Genomic DNA, 20,225 nt, shown 5'->3' with positions numbered 1-20,225 from the left:
TGGACTGTGCACAGAGCCGCGGGACACAGAAGGAAGTTCAGAGCGCCCTGGAACCGGCAGGAACAGCGCCTCGCTCTCTCAGCGACCCTGCAGCACCTGGGAAGGTCGAGCATGGCGCGAGCTGGAGAAGGACAAGGGTTTCCGGGGCGCATATCTAGCACCCCAAAGCCGGCAGAGAAGGGTTTGGAAATGAGAGGCAGTATGTTGGTAACCAGGACAAGCGAGGTCATCTGTACTGGCCTGTATTTTCCCTCTGTGTTCAAAACCGAGGCGAAGTTGCTCATTTTTATCACTGCTATGCGACACGGTACTGAAGAGGCTATCCGTTTCAAGACAGTCCCAAGGAGAAATAGGAGGCGGGGCGCCTGGATGCTCAGTGGGCTAAGGGTCTAACTCTTGGTTTCGGCTCGGGTCATGATCTCAGGGTCCTATGTTTGAGTCCTGCACTGGGCTCCACCGTTAGTGGGGAGCCTGCTTGGGATTCTCTCCCTTTCCCTCAGCCCCTCCCCCACCCACTCCTCCACCCACACTCTCTAAGAATAAATCTTAAAAGATAAATAAAAGGCCAAAAGGAAGAGGTGAACCCCCCCCCAACTTGTAGATGATATGATTGTTTACATTAAGATCCCAGCAAATCTTCAAAATAGCTACTACAACTAATAATTGGATTTGGGAAGGTCACAGGATACAACATTAACACTAAAAAAGTCTTACCTATTATCAAACAAAATCAAAATGTAATAAACAACAGCATTCATAATAACAAAATACTAGAAGCAGATAAGAATAAATCTTATGTCCTGAAAGAAACCCAAAAGAAATGGTGAGACGTTTAACGTATTCATGTTTTGGAAGACTATTATTAAAAGGACAATACTTCTCAGATTTCTGTATATAGATTCAAAGCAAGCCTAACCAAAAACCCAAGGAAATTTTTATAGAAATTGACAAGATGATTCTAAATGAATCTATGAAATGCAAAAGGTCCAGAATAAACAACACAATAATTTAAAAAAAAATAAATGGAGCAGTTACTTTACCTGACTTCATGACTTACTGTGTATTGGGAGAAAAAATCATTGGGAGAAAAAATTAAAAAAGTCCCTCACATATATTAGAAATTGATTTTCAACAATGGTGCCAATTCATTTCAATGGGGAAAATGAAGTCTTTAACAAAGGTTAGACCAGCTGAATATTTAATTCTTTTTTTCAATGAGCACCTACACTTACCTAGCACTATACACAAGAAGTTAACTTTGTAAAAATCATAGTCTTTTCAACAAGTGGTGCTGGAATACCTGGATATCCACATGCAAAAAGATGAATTTAAAACCGTAATTCACGACGCATATGCAAATTAACTCCAAATGGACAACAGATCTCGGCTGAAGAGCTCAACTATTAAAACTTTAGAAGAAAACATTTGTGGTATTGGAATATGAAGACATTCTTATATATTCCATAAATTCAAAAAATACTGATAAATTGAACTTTACCAAGATTAAAAACGTTTGTTTTCCAAAATACACCATTAAGAGAATGTATCTGGGAGAAATTATAACACCGATCAGTGGAAGATTTGAAGTCACTTCACTAGAAGATAGTTGACCAGGAAGCACGTGACAAGATCCGAACATTGTAAGTCATCAGATAAATGTAAATTCAACCACAGACATACTCTTTGACACAGCCATGAGAATGACCAAAATTGAAAAGGCCCGACACACCAAATACTGACAAAGACGTGGAGTAGCCGTAACTCATAACTATTGCTGGGAATGTAAAAGGTTAAAACCCAGGGAAACCGTGGTCATTGACACAAGAATTCAACATAAACTTACCTTGTGACCCATCCATTCCATTCCTAGGTACACACTCATACAAGTGACCAAGGAAACTTTATTTTTAATAACTAAAAACTGGGGGGGGGATGACAAAAATAAACCCATGTTCATCAACAAAGTATAAATCAAACATGGCCTAACCATACAATAGAATACTATTTGGTGATGAAAAGAATGCACGTTCGGGGTACCTGAGTGGCTCAGTCATTCAAGTGCCTACCTTCTGGGGCTCCCTGATCAGAGAGGAGCCTGCTTCTCCTTCTCCCTCTGACCCCCCCCCCCCCCCTGCTCCTGCTCATTCTCTCAAATGAATAAAATCTTTTAAAAAAATAATGCACTATTGTTACATAGAAAAAAATGTATGTATCTTAAAAAACGACTAAGTAAAAAAAACTCAAAAAAGCATACATGGCATATAATTCAATGTACATAAAATTCTAGCAAATGCAAAAGAATCCGGAAAATCAAAATGAATTAGTGGTTGCCTAGAAACCAAGGGTAGGAAGCAGGACGGATCACAAATGGGCACAGCGACATTTTCGTGGGTAACAGAAACACCGTGCTGACATTTTATGGCGGTGTATGAAAATTCCAGTTTTCCGTTTTCAATATATACAACTTTTGTTTAATATATTTCAAAAGAAATCTGCGGGGCGCCTGCATGCCTCAGCCCATTAGGCGTCCAAGTCTTGGTTTCTGCTCAGGCCATGATCTCAGGGTGGCCGGATGGAACCCCACATTGGGCTCTGTGCTAAAGGGGTTGGGGGTTCGTCTTCAGGGTTCTCGCTCTTCCCCTCCCGCTGCCCCTCCCCAGGCTCTCTCTCTAAAATCAATCAATCAATCTTCAAAAAAAGAAAAAACCTGTGAAAAGCTAAAGGATTCATTCGTCAATGTAATTTTCAAAATCCAGTCTGCAGCCCCGGCCTAAAGAAGTCTCCATGCGTCCGATGTCATGTGGGCTATTCACATACCAGAGTCTAATTCAGGAAACCCAAATAGCAGGTTTGCAGAACGACTTGGCAAACCAGCCACCTAATAATCACACCAACTGTATTCCGTCACGGAGAGCGCGACGCAGGATCGCGCTATTGGCACGACGCACCGCGTCCCGGGAACACAGCGCAGATCACGGGGAAGGTCACCTCCGGTCTACGGGACGCCTCTGAGACTTTGGCACGTCGCCCCGTTTTCAAAACGAAGGAACTCAGCCCTGGGAAGCTGTCGTTCCTTTGGGGCCAGGCGTGTCCCGCACGCGGACTGCTCCCGCGGGAAAGAGCAACACGCGGCGTTGCGCGGCCGCGACTGCAACTGGCCCCGGGCAGAGGCTGCGAGCTGCCGCCGCCCCAGTACCCGTCCGGTCGCCTGCACCGTTCCTGCTGCCGTCTGGAGCTCTTGGCAAGTCAGAGAATAGTGGGTGTTAGGCTGGCGAATGACCCGTGCGGTCCCACCCGACAAGACCACCGCCCTGGTCTGGGGGCACCTCGAGCACCCCCACCGCCGCCCTGCAGCCCGCGGCCCCCGCGGCCCCAACACGGCGTGCCCCCGCCGCCGGGCAAAGCGCGGACCGCACCAGCCTCACCGGCCCCCCAACAGCCAAAGGAGAGGGCGCCCCGCTCGGCGACGGCTGGGGCACACCGGGTCGGGACCTCGGGGTGCTGGCGGAGACCGGCCGCCGCGCAGAGGCCTGCTGTCCCGTGCGGCAGAGGGGACCGTCTCAGCCGGGACCCGCAGCAACCGCACGGCGTGAACCGGCCTTCCCCGCACACCCCGGGTCCGCGGGAAAACGTGGCCCAAACGCCCCGACGCCCCGGGGCCGAACAGGGACACGCGCCGCCGCTGGTCCTTCGCCTCCGCGGCCCCCACCCGGACGCCGCATCCAGAAGGAGCTTCCCCAGCTTCGGCACTCCCGGGGCACGCACGAAGCCGGCGCGCTCGAACCTACCCGGGCACCACGGGCGTCCGCGGCCGGCGGCTGCTCCCGTGTCGGGGTCCGGAGCCTTCCCGGGACGCCACCGCCGCCGGCGTCTGGAGGCTTCTGCGGCCGGCCAGCCTGGGCCGTCGCTCTCACGGTGGACCCGGCGGACCTGCGGCTGCGGGACCGGGGGCGGCTCTTCCCGCAGCCCCGCGCGCCCGAGCGCCCCGCTTCTCGGCGGGGCCTGCTGCGCGCTCCCGCGAGGCCCACGGGCCCAGGCGGAGCCGCAGGCGCACGCGGGGCTCCCGATGCAGGGCAGCAGGGGCCCGAGGGTTCGCGGGCTTCACCGCCCGTGGCGGCTGCCCGGCCAGTCTAAGCTGAAGCGGCCGGGGCTTGAGGGCCTCCGGGGCGGTCAACAGGAGGCCCGTGTCGCACCTGACATACGAGGGAGGTTCACACGGCAGAGCCACGGCCGGGAACGGCTGCTGGTCAGTCGGAAGCTCTGGTCACCTTGGACAAGGCCCACGTTTCTGCTTAGCAGCCGTGGGTGCAGATGTGGTGGGGGCTGCAATTTCCTGCACCTCGATTCCCCTCCCACCGCAGGTTCTTTTACCGCCGTCTTACACGGGTCTGCTTCGCCCGCTTACACCCTCCGTCGGGCCCCAGGAGCCCCGTGAGCTTGTGACCCTCGTCCGGCGAGCGCGAGGCCATCAGACGTCCACGTCGAAACGTCACCTACTTTACCCCGTCCCACTCCCATCAGGGGGCACCTGCAGCTCACCTGGGCACCCTTTTTTAAACTGAAGGATGATCACGGCAGGTCATGGTCCTTGTTACAAATCAGTCGTTGATTTGGAACAACTGCTTCATTCTTCGTTCAAGTAGCTTGCTATGCGTGCGACTGCGATCCTGAGAAAACGGGACACCGGACAGGGGTTTCGGAAAGAGAAAGTGCTCTTCGCGGTGGGGGGAGGCCTGGATCACAGCGGAGACCTAACTGTGGGGCCAGCACACCAGAAAACCGGAGAAAGGAACCGGCCGAGAAGGAAATAAGGCTGAGCACCTACCCCACCTGCTGCTTCACCACCGCCTTCCAGCTGCCTCCAAAGATGTTAATCTTCCTTTACTGTAGCTGTTTCCTCAATGTCCCTCAACCTTTTCAACTCTGCCCTTGTTGGCTGAGAGCTTTTCTTAAACAAACAAACAAAAAACCTGCCTCTGGCTGTGCGTTTGGAATGAAAATGTACACTGATGCCCGTTATGTAGAACGGGCAGAATTGGAAGGAGCCACCAGCACGCAGCCTGGAGAAGAGTATCCATTCATCATCACCTCCTTATAAAGACATGCATATTTTCTCCTAAATCATGAACACATTCATTACACCAGATGGGAGAGTCTCACATACAGGGTACAGTTCCAGGGCAAAGCTGAAATGATCTTTCAGGGTCCCAGTGTGAGCCACAGACATTGTATTGGAAAGTAACTCTTTGAGGAAGCCGGAGGGGTTACAGAGCAGAAACTTAAAAGGGCAGTAGCAGTCAGTACTCTGAACTACCCCACCTCCAAGAGTTACCCTGCTTTCTTCCCACATCCAGCCCACTTTTCCAAGGTAATATTAGCCTAATTCTATTAGATTTAAAAAAACACACCAAAAAAACCCCACTATACATTTCCAGGCATTTGCTTTTTCAGAAATATCTAACCGAAAAAAGTATTTTCTGTTGCATGGGCACATAGAGTGTAAAAGCCGTTAAAACCGAAGCAAGAAGATACTTTCATTCACGTGTCTGTATCCTACACAGGATAAGCTCAGGACATTTCAGAAGGGATGATCATGGTCAGAAAAGATGCCATTCAGGGACCAAGTATCGCTTAGCGGAAACTGAGAAGCTGTCGGATTGGGGAAGCCATGTTTAGAAACTTGTAGGAAGACAAGGTTTTATGTATGTCACTTTGCCTCCTCGGGCTGAAAGGCTAGGGGTTGTATGAAGCATTCCCTTGCAGGCTTTCCTGTCCCTTCTACGTCTCCCTCTCCAAGTGGGTACACACCCTGTCCACCCGGGATTGCTTCCTTGACGCAGGGAGCCAGGAACGCAGATCTTACTTTTATGTGAGCGCTTTCTAAAGGAAAGAGGAATGGCTGTTGGTTAGAAAGTATATGGTGGCAGTCAAACAATACTGATGACCTTAAAGCTTCTGTTTGAGGGTTTAGTGCAGGATCAATACCATTTGGGGCTTGGGAACTTGGGCTGAGAATAAGCTGCAGAGAGGAAATTATCTGATCTTAACGTGGTTGTCAGACAGGGGCTAAGGAAACAGGCTCAGGGAGAGAAGCCAAGAAAATCCAATTAGGGTCAGTGACCTCAGGGGCAGAGCAAGGAGGGTCCCAGATACTTCTGGAGAAGCTGGTATTGGCAAGCTTTACCCCCACTCATATAAGGATCCCTGCCACAGCCTGCCTCGGCCTCCAGAGCAAAGGATGCCCCAGAAAAAAGATGTGAAGGCTTTATTCACGTATAGTCACAAACCTGGAAGCCGGGAGCAGATTTCTGAATTCTGCTTCAGTTACCACTCCGGATGCTAGGAGGTGAGCAAGGGAAGATGTAAGCCAGAAAACAAGCAAGCACACGGAGGTTTAAGAAAGAGGACCCTCTATTTCTGCTCCGGGAAAGCCTTATTTGAAAGCATCTTCCTAAATTTAGAGCCTTTGGGCTGTCAATACTTTTAATTGTTTACATAATTTTTATTTATCATACTACTGGCTGCCTAAATGCAAAAACGTGCAAAATGTCTACCAAAACTGCTGCAGTTTTTAAGAGTGACACTTCAAAATTCAAAACAAGTCTCCTTTAAGATAAACATTAACTTTGTTGATTACTGTTAGTATGCTCAGATAATAAAGAAATCATACTAATAGCAAAGGGAGACTGTGTTCATTACAGTAAAAGAAAAAATTACTTCACATTCTAAGTAATTTTCTATCCTTTTATTTTTTTAATTTAACTTTTTTTTTTTTTAAGATTTTATTTATTTATTTGAGAGAGGCAGTGAGAGAGAGCATGAGTGAGGAGAAGGTCAGAGGGAGAAGCAGACTCCCCGTGGAGCTGGGACCCTGACCCGCGACTCCAGGATCTTGACCTGAGCGGAAGGCAGTCGCCCAGGCGCCCCTTCTATCCTTTTAAAAAAATAATTTTGTGAATTAAAAAAGATTTTTATATAGGGTACTCATTCCATTAAAATATTTTGTAAACAACTAATATTATTGAATTAAAATGCTTTTGTTTAGTGTATCCTGGGGGCTTGACTGCTATAGAGGATAGATGATAAATGATAAATCAGCACTGGCTTTGTTATCCAAATATTTAAAACAATGAAAGGAGGGGAAAAGTAAATCTTGAAAGTCATTCAACTACTAATCTGGCCATCCACACAGAACTTGTTTAAAATCTTGGAAATACAGAGAAACATGACTATTCATTTCTCCTTCCTGCTTATGAGAATGGACGGCTTCCCAGTGGGCTGACCACACAACTTTTGCAGATTCACTACAATGAAGATGAGTAAAAGTCAGGATCTAACTGATCTTTTGACACGTTTATTCCTTTTCCAGGAACCAAGGACCAAAAAAATATGATAATTCTATTTCCTTTTGAGAGAGAATACAAACACGATTCTCAGTGAAACCTGATTATGCTGAATACTGTGGGCATCCCGCTTCCTTGCTGACACAGTCCTGCAGGCGACGCAAGCATGTCCGTTCAGTCCAGTTAGAGCACCGGCCAGCTCCCTCCGCACAGCAGAGAGTAAGCATCGCCCAGGCCTGGTGAGTTCTGTTGTAGTCCTTCTGGCTCGAGTCCTTTACTGGTAAGACCACGCAGAGAAACGGAGGTATGGGCACAGATGCTGACGGTAAGAGCCACAGATGGTTTGCACTGACGACTTTTATAGACGGTGCAGTGCTCTAAGTCAGGGGTTTTTATCCACAACGTTACTGATGTTTTGTGATGGACACCTCTTTGTCTTGAGAGGCTGTCTTGTGCCTCATAGGATTTTTATCAACATCTCTCTGTTACACCGACTCCGTACTAGCGGTGCCTCCATCCAGTTGTGACCGCCAAAAATGTCTCTAGACATTGCCAAATGTCCCCTGGGGCAGAAAGTCACAGTTGAGAAACACTGATATAAATATAGATGAGAGAGAGAGAGAGAACACGCTGGAGAGAGATGGAGATAGGGAGAGATTGAAAGAGATAGAAACAGAGATAAACAGGGAGGGAGATAGGATGAGACCTAGACCTAGCTGCTTTCACGAGTTCCGAAGACAGAAAACAGATATTTACAAAAACACAGAAAACAAAACAAGGACAAAACAACATCCCTCCGGAAGGGCCTCCAGGGACACTCAGTAGCCACAATATTTCCGGATGAAGACAGCATTTTCAGTTGATGACCGCTGGCTGGCAGAACGCCCCTGGGATCTCTCAGGCTGGGTTCGTGCCCTGGGTCCAGCTTCCCACCGCCCCACTGAACTCACTACAGTGGACGGTAATTATACGTAAGGAAGAGAGCTCCGAGGTCCCAACGTCTGGGACTCCCCTGAAGGTGTTTGATTATGTGTTAATAAGCATCATCTATTAAAAAGAATAAGGTGTTGAGAGAAATTGGACATTCTAATTCTGTATTTATTTTTAACTGAAAAAGAGAGAGCACTTCATATCAACCATCAAAGATCACATTTCCTAATTTCAGTGGTGTGCTACAATACATATACACTCTAATTCATTTAGTCTCTGTGGAAAGACAGGCAATCCTGATCTTTTTCAGTATTATCAAAATGCACCCATAAACATTCCTTTACATATATTTTGTCATGTTTGGGGGTACTTTTGTAGAATAAATTCATAGCACAGTCTTGCTGAATGAGTTTGTTTACAGTTTTTCAATCTGAGAGAAATTTCAAGATTTGTATCTCGAATAATCCTTAAAAACTCTGACTTGCCAAAACATGTAAAAGTGTTGCTCTTCAGAATGGTGAGATATTATTTTGCATTATTATTTTAATTGGCTTTAGTTACACTGAATGCCATGGATTTCTTATAGTTGAACTCTTTGGTCATATCTTTACCAGATTTTCAGATAAATGCTTTCATTCCCTGCTATTTCCGCTGGTGAATTTTCTCAGTGAAGGACATCATCTCTTTGTCTTGCATGGCTCTTGTGAATTCTTTTTCTCGATTTGTCATTTGGCTTTTGAGCTTTAAATTTTAGGAGGTCAAAGTCTTCTGCCATTTTCTTCATGATTTCTAAATGATTTGTACTGAAGAATTTTTTTCCACTATTTTTGGTTTTCCATATGAATATTTAAATTGGTGACCCAACGTATCTCTCCTGTTATTAAGTAGTGAGATAAGATTTTATATTTTGTAAAACCATGCCTACTTTCAGGCTCCCATGACTAATCCAACAAACTATCTTTGCTGAACATGGAATCCGGTTTCCAACCATTCGTTCCTCTTCTCATCTGTTCTCTTTCTAAAACTCCTATTTCCCGATGTCCACATGTTTATAAGGGAAATTCTGTCCTGAGAGTTAGAAGTTTTAGGAAATTTTCCACACACACATATACTTATGATGAGCCAAAAGACTTCTCTGACCAAATGAATAAAGTTTGCCAAGATACAGAAATGAACCATCCGTGTTTGGCTACTGCAGAAAAAAATCGCCACAGCTTGAAGAGGTAGTGGTTAGGATTTAAATACATGTTAAAACTTGCTTGTAGTATTACAAACAAAATTCTGCCTATCTCCCTTGAATGCTTCATTATTTTATCTCTGGGACTTCTACTTATAACAATTTCATCATTTTTGTTAATAAACATAAGTCTTATGAACATACATACATATATAAAATATAGTTAGTCTCAAACAAAGCTACCTATTAAAATCAACTATATTATATATATTAAAATCAGCTATAATATATATAATATATAGTATTATATATTACACACACATATACAGACACATATATATTAAAATCAGCTATAATATATATAATATATAATAAATATTACACACACCCATATATATACATGTGTGTGTATATATTATATATATATATAGAGAGAGAGAGAGAGAGATATCTATATATCTGTATTATAGGTAGATATAGAGACAGAGATATACAGATAAAATATATCTATATTCAGGCCTCAATCTTATCCTTGAATTTCTGGTTTCCATGCAAATCCACAGGAGAACACCAATTAAAAAAAAAAACAAAAAACAAAAAACCCACTACTCCTTACCCAATAAGCATTGAGCTTGCCTATCTATGAGTTGCTAAGTTAGAGCATATGTTGAGAAAAAAATAATAAATAATAAAGCAAGCAAGCAAGCATATGGTGAGAAAGGAAATTTGGAAGATGTATCAGAAACATTTATTCTTTGTTTCATCACTAATTCTGTATGTAGAGTAGTGGACGGAGCTGACAAATTCACATAATTCTGGGAACATGACAGGTTTATATACGAGGACCAGACGCCACCACTGTCCCGCTCAGCTTCTCTGAGGAGTCCTCGCGAAGGCAGGAGAGCCCGCTGCAGCAAGCGCCGCTGGAGTTTCTGGGCTCTGTGGCTGGAGACATCAGCTCTGGGCAGTGGGCTCTCGCGCTTTGCTCTGACTACAAGGCCCCTCTCTCCGAGCTCTCCCTCCCTCCCTCGCCAGGTGCTGGTGCGGTCGTTCCTGACCGTGAGGCTGGCTGAAGAGGATACGGCGTCAAGATCCATGTTGGTGTTAGAATGGGACTCCGGGCGCTGTAGAATCTCCTATGCCCACTTTGCACGACACGTATCTGAGTCTCAATTGCAGCATGAGTCACCACCCCAGTTAAAAATAAAATGATGCTTTGATTTTTATCTATTGATCTGTGAGTGTTTCCGCCGGGACCTCATACCAGCAACGGGGGATGGAAAGGCAGAATTTAGGCATTGCTAGATCTCAAGACTAATCTATTCTGGGTGCAATTAAAACCCCTTCTTAGCTCTCCAAAGTCCTCATGTTCTAAACACCAGATATAGTTAATATTACACAGGTTTCTTAGCTAATTTAAATGCATTCAAACCCATGATTATAGTTCAGAAAAAAAAGCTTGAGAAAACTGTGATATTTTAACAACACTTATTAATGATCTCTTCATTGGGATGGCCTTATCACATTAATCTCTAGCTTCTTATCATCATCATTGCAGAAAACAAGGGATAATCTTGTCTAAGTTACAAGAGAGTCAAGCACTGCCAAACCTATTTTCTTGTATGCTGCAATAATTGTGGAATAATATATTCTGATTTCCCACATATGCATGCCACAATTTCCCTCCATAGGTTCACTTTCACTCATTTATTGAGGTTATAATGAGATTTCTACTCCAAGTTTGATATTATAATGTTATCACAGTTGGAGGTTGATAGCAACTTCAATTATTTTCTGATTTGGAGACAAAAAACACTAGTTCACTACTTCATATTTAGAGATATGGAGTATCTTACTGGATAACAATCTCTCTCTTGGACAATTAACTCGTGCTTATCCAGAGGAGAAAGGCTAAGTGAACATATCCACCATCACCAGAGAAACGCACTCATGACCCATGTCTTGGCTTCAAAAGGCATATGTTCTACTTGACATACTCCACACAGATCTACAACCCCAACAACAACTTTGGAGCTGGTGTAATTTCAAAGGAGCCTATCCTTCAAGGTCTATGTTAGTGGGGAGTGCTGAAAGAGCTTAGAAAAAAATGAAACTTCAGGGGGTGTTTTCATTTCATAATGTGTATGCACAGGGAGAATTTTCCGAAATAGGTATAATGCGAAGTGGGTTTTGGAAATAGGATATCATTTAGGTGAGCAGAAGGAAGGATGAGGAAGTAGAGATGATCAACACACTCTCCCAAAATCAGATCAAGGAATAACTCACAGATCCATTCCACTAAATCATGAGCTCCCACAGTGCTGTAGACAATGTTTGCGACCCTGCTCCCAAATACTTATGTTGAAATCCTAACCTCCAATGTAACAGACACTATTTGAAGGTGAGCTCTGTGGGAGGTGGTTAGGGCATAAGGGGAAGGCTCCGGGAATGAGATGAATGCCCTTCCAACAGAGACCCTGAAGAGCTACCGTGGCCCTTCTGCCACACGAGGACACAGGAGAAAACAACCACCTATGAACCAAGAAGCAGCCCTTCATTCGACATTAAATTTGCCAGCACCTTGATCTTGAAGTTACAACCTCCAGAACTATGAGGAATAAATGTCTGTTGTTTTTAAAGGCCATGCAGGGTCTGGTGTTCTGTGATGCAGCCCAAGTAGACAAAGAGAATTAGAAATGAGTACAAGAGACTCGAGGTCAGACATGTAGTCAGGGTCAGGTTACTGCGTTCCTTCAATATCAGGGCCCTGTTTCTAGAAATGCTTCTATTACCGGCACTACAGAATGTGGCAGGACTGCAGTGAGTGTTTCCAGGTGGGGACGCATGAGCCTAGGACAAGAACGGCCCGTGTCGGCGTACTGGTCAACCCAAATCCCCCTCTATGATAGAAGGGGCTTCACTGGAGCCGCTTTTGTGAGGAACAAAGCAGGTTGTGGCTAACGAAGGGATGTTCTAGAATATGAAGTGTAAGACTTTACAACGACATGGCTGCAGTGTGGGAACTTGAGAAGCAAGACGGGGGCAGAGTCTATAAGGGGTAAAGAGTCACAAAATAGCGATAATGTGATAGGTCATAAAAATCACTTGTTTTAAGTCGAGGTAATTCAAAGAGCCGATGTTTTCCTTCTTTTTTAAATAATCACTATACCAGTGTGGGGCTTGAACTCACTACGACAGTCCAAGAGTTGCACGCTCTTCTTTTAATTTTTTTTTTTAAAGATTTTATTTATTCATTTCTTGGAGAGAGAGAGAGCAAGTGTGAGCCCCAACAGGGGGAGCAGCAGAGGGAGAGGGAGAAGCAGATTCCCTGCTGAGCAGGGAGCCAGATGTGGGACTTGATCCCGGGACCCCGACGTCATGACCTGAGCTGAAGACGGCCCCTTCACCAGCGGAGCCCGCCACCCACCCCAACGGCTGCATGTTCTTCCCATCGAGCCGGCCACGTGCCCCTCAAGGAGCACCCTTCTATTTCTAATTTTGAGTCAAAACTCTTCTTTTGGGTTTAAGAGAAGCCTTAATCGACCTTTCCCTATCTCTATGCTAAAACCGATTTACTGAGGGCGGAGCGCATCATGTCTGTTGTCTGAGTTGTATAAATAATTCAAGCCGATAACATACATTGTATGTCGGGTTTCTGTTGTCGTTTGCTTTGTTCTGTTTTGCTTCAAAGATTTTTTTTTTTTTTTTTAATTTATTATTTTTTTCTTTCTTTCTTTCAGAATGCCCGGGTGGCTCAGTCACTGAAGCCTCTGCCTTCAGCTCAGGTCATGGTTCCAGGGTCCTGGGATGGAGCCCCGCATCCCGCTCTCTGCTCAGCGGGAAGCCGGCCTCTCCCTCTGCCTGCTGCTCCCCCGGCTGGCGCTCTCTCACGCAATCTCTCTCTCTGACAAATAAACAAATATTTTAAAAATATTTAAAAATAAAGACTTTTTTTTCTTCCAGAGGGTAAATAATATGGTTAGTCTTCACGGTAGGTCAAATTACAACATGAATATCAACAATTCTACCCTCCACATCCTAGGTTCTGTTAGCAGTTAAATCTAAATCGTATACAATTTGGAAAAATTTTCTTCATTGTGGTTAAGCAAAAAAGATTTCTTTATAATGAAACTCTCACGTTCTTGAAAAAAAAAAAAAATTACTGTGTTTTGTTGCTATCCATGTTGAACTACTAAGGACAGTTTCTGTGCAGCAGCGCCGACTGGGTTAGAGCTAAGAAAGAACGTCCGTGACAACTCAGTGCGTCAGGACAGACATCAGTCCTCTTAGAAAACAGCCTTAGAATGCCAGAGCTGCGGTCTGTGTTGAGCTGGCCATGTTCCAGAACTAGACACCCGTTCCAAGACCTAATGGGAAACAGGTAGCAAGCATGGAGACGAGAAGCTTCCTCCCCTCGTTAATTAGAATTTGATTCTATTTGAATCAGCCAGTCTTGAAATGTTGCAACCATCTTAACAATGTCCATGTTTCTATTTCATGTCCTTCTTTATCCAAAACGTTATGTGAGTGAAGACTCCTAGCACTGAGCCGTCTGTGGCATCCTGTTCCTGATCTGTTTTGCCTATTTGTGTCATGATACCTGCCCTGGTGATTTCTGTCCTCAGAAGATCTCCCCTCTGTCCGCAGACTGTCCCCAAAAGGCAGTCCAAGTATGGAGATATAAGATAGATTACAGAATTTAATGGATGAAAGCATTTTCCTCACCTTAAGGACTGGAAACAGGCAGAAATGTGACATATTTGTCCTCTGTCTCAAACAAAAAATTGTAGGTAACTGAGTAACTTACATGAACCGAAGGAGTTTTTTCTTATCAGCTTGTTTGCTTTGCTTTCTTTAGTAAAAGTATCTATGTCAGTAAAAAAGTCATGATGTCATTCCTATTATTCACCTACATTTATAAAGCTCTTTGAGGTACTGAGAGCAATTTATATACTATTCACTGAAATAAAATGCAATGAATCTAGTTACTCAACCTTCATATTTCCACTGCTATCTTGTTAAAATATTGAAGATCACAGGAATGCTGTTTTCTACACGTTGGAGTTAACATATGAAGTGGTCATAAGGCCACTGTAAGGATATAAATTGTTTAAAGATAGGGAATCAACATTGTAGCAGATTTCCTTTAGAATAAGGTAGAATTATAGGAATTAAAATAAAATTATAAATTCAAATAGTTATAAAACATTATAAAAATGTAAAATAAATAATATATATTAAAATAAAAATATTTTTAGATTTTAAAATAAAATAGGAAACATTGACAGAGAAGTATCTTTATAGAGTACATATGGAGAATTTTCTTAATGGAAAGAGAAATAATTGCTTTGAAAAAAAGTTATATGATGATATTACAATAAATTTGATTCTCTATTTTTTATTTGTTTTTTAAAATTTAAGTTAATTTAATTTTTTTCAGTGTTCCAAAATTCATCGTTTATGCTATTTTTTAAATGTTACATCTGCAGTTTCTATTACAATTCTTTCTATTGTTACAACATACCACCATTCTCTAGTATCATAACTTATTTGCAAGAAAAACTAGTAAATAACTAATCTTTAGAAGAGCAGGAAGTGGGTAAGAAATCTTATATCAAATTACCAAGGATTATATTTGTAGAAACTTTCCTCAACACCCAAAATGAGGGCCATACATGTTAGACAGGGAAAAGCTTACCTAGGTCATTCATAAAAAGAGATAGTTGTGTGCAATATGTGACAAAAAGGCAAAGAGTTTCTAGACACAGACACAGATATTGTAAATGACCCAGAAAAAAACAAAACGTGTTGTATATCTAAAAATGCATAAAGAAAGTATAAATAAAGCATATCATTATATATTTAATATATTAACTTGTATATATCTTAATTATTAATATATTAACTAGATGTACAATTGTCTGTGGTCAGAGGAGACTTTTCTCAATCCACAAAATAAAATATAAAGCATTGGATTTGTGTGTAATTCTGTTGACAATAGCAACAAGGCCATTTTATTTATCTAAGCAGTAAATTTCTCTGCCCACTGTCCATTTTTCTACAAAACTTCATATATTCAACAATCTCTAATTAGTATAAAATTTTAAAGCCAGAAGATAAAGCCTCATTTGCCTTATTTAAATATGTTTAGCAGTTTACCTAAGAAATTCCCATCTATTTGAAAGGGACATTCCTCTCTCCTTTAACCAAAAAAAAAAAAAAAAAAAAAAAGGATATACTTGCACAGGCACAATTCTTTTCTGGCTGATAAATGGGGAAAAAAAAAAAAAAAGTACCTTAAAATCATCCCAGAAAATTTTTGTTCTTTCTTTATGGTAGAAATCATAGCTCGGAAGAGAAAACTGATGGGGAATGGAATATATCCTGATTGTGAGAACCACAAATTCTCTGAGGAGCTCAGTATTCTCTCATGTTTTTATCCCACCCACGCCCCGACTCTCTGTCTTGAGTGTGCTCTCTGACAGTGCAGAAGCTCCTTCTGCTGTTCTCCGGATCGTCCCCATCCGTCCTCTCTGTGACTTCTCTCTCCCATCCGCAGTTGCTTAAAAACAATGGTGTATTGTAACTTGCCTGGAATTACCTTGACAACAGCGTTTACAGATCTGTAACCATTTGACATCTATAAATGAAGGCAATGACTGCTTTCAATAACAAGTTCTCAAGTATTAAAAAAGTGTGCACAAAAGTCTACTTTTTATTGTAACTAACATTTTCTGATAATTAAACTCAGGTCATTCCAACTGACTTCCAGAACCTAAGTCCCGCAGGGCTGCCTGACGTGTGATATAAAGAGGCAGTACTTTACCTCACTTTCAAATTCCCTTGTTGGAGCTGGCCGTCGTACACCGATAAAATATCAAAATCTTCTTCAAGGGCGAAGGTGTGGAAGGACAGTTGTATCCGATTGCGTTCTCCTGTGATAATGATCCAGGTGCAGTTCGCGTAGTTTGGATAGCCGTGCGGAAACCCTGGGCTCTCGATGGTGCCATTGGGACCCTGGACTAAACCGCCGCAGTTCTGACCTGAAAAAGAAGGCACACAAGAAAACAGCATATTATTTTGGCCTATCTTTACTCTGTGACATTTTTTTCTTCATTTCCAATCATTTGGCTAGTTTTTATAAAAGACTTAGTTTGTGACCTTTGTGCACAAATGGGGGATGATAAATTGCGAAAGTGTTCTCCAGTGCGAAAAGGTGGGGTGGGGGGGAGGAAGGCAAAAAAGTTAAATACACACATTTAAGAACTCGTATTAGAAATTTGAGAAAAAAGTTTTCTGTAACTTTCAAGTACGCCTTCATGGATACCAAACTGCCACATTCGTGAAGCAAATTTGGTGTCGATGATCTGCTACAACATCATGTTGAAGCCAGAAAACTCTGCCTTTAAGTTTCTTGCTCAGAGAAACGACACTGACAGATCCACAAACCACGCTAAACACACACACACACATGCACACGCACACTCACACACGCGTGCACACACAAGTTATCATATGGCCGCAACCTGAAGCAACGTAAACCATCAGCAAAAACCACACTCCGTGTTCAATCTATTCCTACCTACACTGGCAAAGTCCTACAAAGCAAAGAATGAACATCACTGCTGAAATCTACCCAGTTTGAAAGAAAAGGCGTAAAATGAGAGAATTTAAATTATGCAGAAATGAAGGAGCAACCCATTAGAATAAGGGACATCCCCTCATCGGTGTCTTCCTTTCTCCTGGCCAGGATTCAGCAGTTGTCAGAGGAGGGGGACTGACATCCTTGCGATGGATGCCATTAAAGAAAGGCTCAGAGTCAGGCTTGCCTAAGCAGGATGCAGGGTATCCCACACTCGGTTCCCCTTTCTTATTTGAACTTCCCTCAGATAGGCTGAATTAGGATTGCTCTTACTGTTCAAGATGGACCTTTGTGATATGACGATTTATAATAAGATGTATAAGAAGAAGTAGATTTTGGTCTTTGTCCCCTTTGGCACAGAGCTCCTAAAACCTTTGGAATTTCCTAAGGAATGTAAGAAAAAAAAAAAAAAAAAGGTCTTGTGTCATGTTAATGAGAGGACTTTTGGAAAGCCTGGAAGGTTGGGGGCCAGTTGCAAGGGGAAACAACCAAGTGATTAGAGGGTTTGGAATGTTCAGTCCCATCACCCTGACCTCCCAGAAAGGGACAGGTGCTGGAGGCTAGATCAACCGCCAATGGCCAGTGATGCCTGTTAACTGATCATACCTATATAACGAAGTCTTCATCAAATCACAAAAAGAAGATCACAGGGTTTGTAAATTGTAGCCCCAAGATTCAATGGACAAGGACTTGTGGCGAAAGGACAGTGTCTGGCAGATTAGGGACAGCCGCTTGCCTGCCCGTCCGCTGCGTTCCTATTACCAGATAGACCCCAGGACCCTTCCCTTCCGGACCTCCCCAGGACCTCTCCGGCCTGACAACCCTCCTCCTTCAACCGCCTGCTTGTGCTCCTCTTTCTGCTCCTGTTTCTCCCACCTCCTCTCTTCTCTCCTTCCCACATCTAGCGTAGGAAACTTTAGGGACATGCCCTGTTCTGTCACTTCTCATCGTGAGCCTTCCACGGCGATGTGTGGGTCAACCAGCCAGAAAGAATGTCAGGACAGCCCGGCCCTTTGAACTGCCCTGGCGAACACATCTCCATCACCGTAACGTCGAATCTCACCATCCTGGGAGGAAACAAAGTAACTCCCACCAAATCCTTCCAGCTGTGCTCCGCCTGGTGTTGGTGAGTAAGAGGGCTCTGAAAACTGCCTGCGGGCTTGCATCCTTCTCCATCTGGACCTTTCCCATCAACATGCTTAAATGTATTTAAATATTTTGACAGAAAGAATATAGGAGAGTTTGGGAGGGACCGGGGCACACTCAGATTATTGTATGTAGTGTAAATATCTGAATACAAATATTATCTCGGCTTTTACTGTTGAACCGCAAACAGGAGATTATTTGCGACTACATTTTTACATGTTAAAAAAATACAGGAGTAGCTCTCTGAGAGTCAAGTCTTTCCCAGGAATATTATCAAATGCTGGTGGGAGTTTGCTAAACCTTAATAAAAAAAGATTTAATGAAAGGGATTTATGAGTTTAAAACCAAAGAACTAATAAGAAGCCCATTTTGCACTAAATTTAAATCTAACAATAACACTGTAACAAGTAGATATTAAAGCTGTGGGGTTTTGAAAGGTCTTTAAGGAAAATAGCTTTTCTGGTTTATCTAGCAATTCTTGCTTCACAGTAAATCAAAAAGTGAAGACTTGATTATAAATTGGAGGAAAGAAAAATAAATTCAAGAGAAAAAGTGTCAGCTGGAAGGTAGCTACTATTATAGACCCATCACGCTGAACCAGATTATCAGGTATTAAGATTTTCCCCATGGAAGAACATTTAGGTTGTAGTGGGTCGCAATTAGTACCGCGCATTTTGAAGAATGAGTCACATTTGATCAACAGATAAATTTTCCACAGGCCCTGGCAAAAACTTTGGGAACTGCTCAAAAGTTCAAGTAACTCTCCACTTCGGCTGCACATTCTAAACAATGTAGGGGCTTTTCAGGTCAATTCTAATGTGGGTGTCTGGACCGAGAACATCCGGGACAGCCCTGAAGAACAGAACTGGAGATCTGGTCCTACTGGAGACCCCATCTGATTAGGAAGCTGTAATAAGCCGAACAGTGTTTAATTGGGACAAACCTGGAAACACAGGCAATGGCACAGAGTTGAAAGCCCCAAAACAAATTCATGGAGGGGACTCTAGATTTTTAGCAAAGGTGCACTGCACTGCAAAAAGCATGGTATTTTCAGTAGATAGTCCTGGGGCAACTGGACATCCAAATGGGAAAAATAAGCCTCGATCCCCCCTTACGACGCACACAAACATCAAATCCTATTGAATTGCAGACCTAAATGTGAACTGTAAGACAGTCCCAGTGCCAAAAGAAAACAACATAAAAAACCTTCTTAACTGTGGGGTAAGCGAAGACTTCTCAAAGAGAACACAAAAAGTAAGACTCCTAAAAGGAAAGAATGAAAAAGAAACAGAAACACGGGGATGTTGGTATTCAACAAATGGCTTGCTCATAATACAATAAACAAGCTTCAGAAATCAATAAGAAAAAGGTAATAGAATAGAAAAATAAGGATTAGAGGCAGCTGGGGATTCAGAATCAGAGTAGGGTTTTGCCAAAACTGGAAGGAGACGAATGGATCATAAAATGGAACTCCTTTGGCAGCCCTGACTGCTTTCTCACCTGGGCCAGTGCTGATCCGAAAGGCAGAGGAAGCACCATTTTGTGGTGCAGGAAAAAAAAAAAAAAAAAAAAAAAGAAATCCTGATTTCACCGGTCTTTCTTTGTAGGAACAACGACGCCATGCTGCTTCACATCAAGCACCTTTTGGTCCCACTAGGGAATTGTGAACTTGCCAGCCAGTTACTCACTGTCTCCTGTCCCATTAAATCATCTCGACTCTTAAGAACAACAACACACAGCGCACGTTTATTTGTCTAAGCATCAGGACTACAGTGGTATTGACTAGAGCTCCTGAGAGTAATTAAAAATCTCTACTAATGTTGCCTGGAAGGACGTCTCCTTAATAACGATTACCGTGAAGCTGTGGACCTCAGCATCATCATGAGCTGATTGGGGTTCATGCTTCCTAACACACTCACCATATGCAATGGCTGACACCACCTATAATTAAACTAAAATTACTCTCCAAGTGGTTACTTCCAGGATG

At 43.2% G+C, this 20,225-nt stretch overlaps 1 protein-coding gene across 2 annotated transcripts in view; it reads right to left on the bottom strand.

Annotated features, from left to right (window-relative positions):
- The window catches only part of CSMD1 (CUB and Sushi multiple domains 1), a 1,947,613-nt gene that overhangs the window by 1,570,648 nt on the left and 356,740 nt on the right, over nucleotides 1-20,225 (bottom strand). For both annotated transcript variants that reach the window (XM_059156007.1, XM_059156008.1), the window contains exon 2: nucleotides 16,277-16,493. In XM_059156007.1, coding sequence (XP_059011990.1) covers nucleotides 16,277-16,493 — 217 coding nt within the window. The remainder of the gene's footprint in view (nucleotides 1-16,276; nucleotides 16,494-20,225) is intronic.

Source organism: Mustela lutreola, chromosome 18, assembly GCF_030435805.1.
Source record: "Mustela lutreola isolate mMusLut2 chromosome 18, mMusLut2.pri, whole genome shotgun sequence".
NCBI classification, from domain to species: Eukaryota; Metazoa; Chordata; class Mammalia; order Carnivora; family Mustelidae; genus Mustela; species Mustela lutreola.
This window is presented reverse-complemented; position numbering and strand designations above follow the sequence as displayed.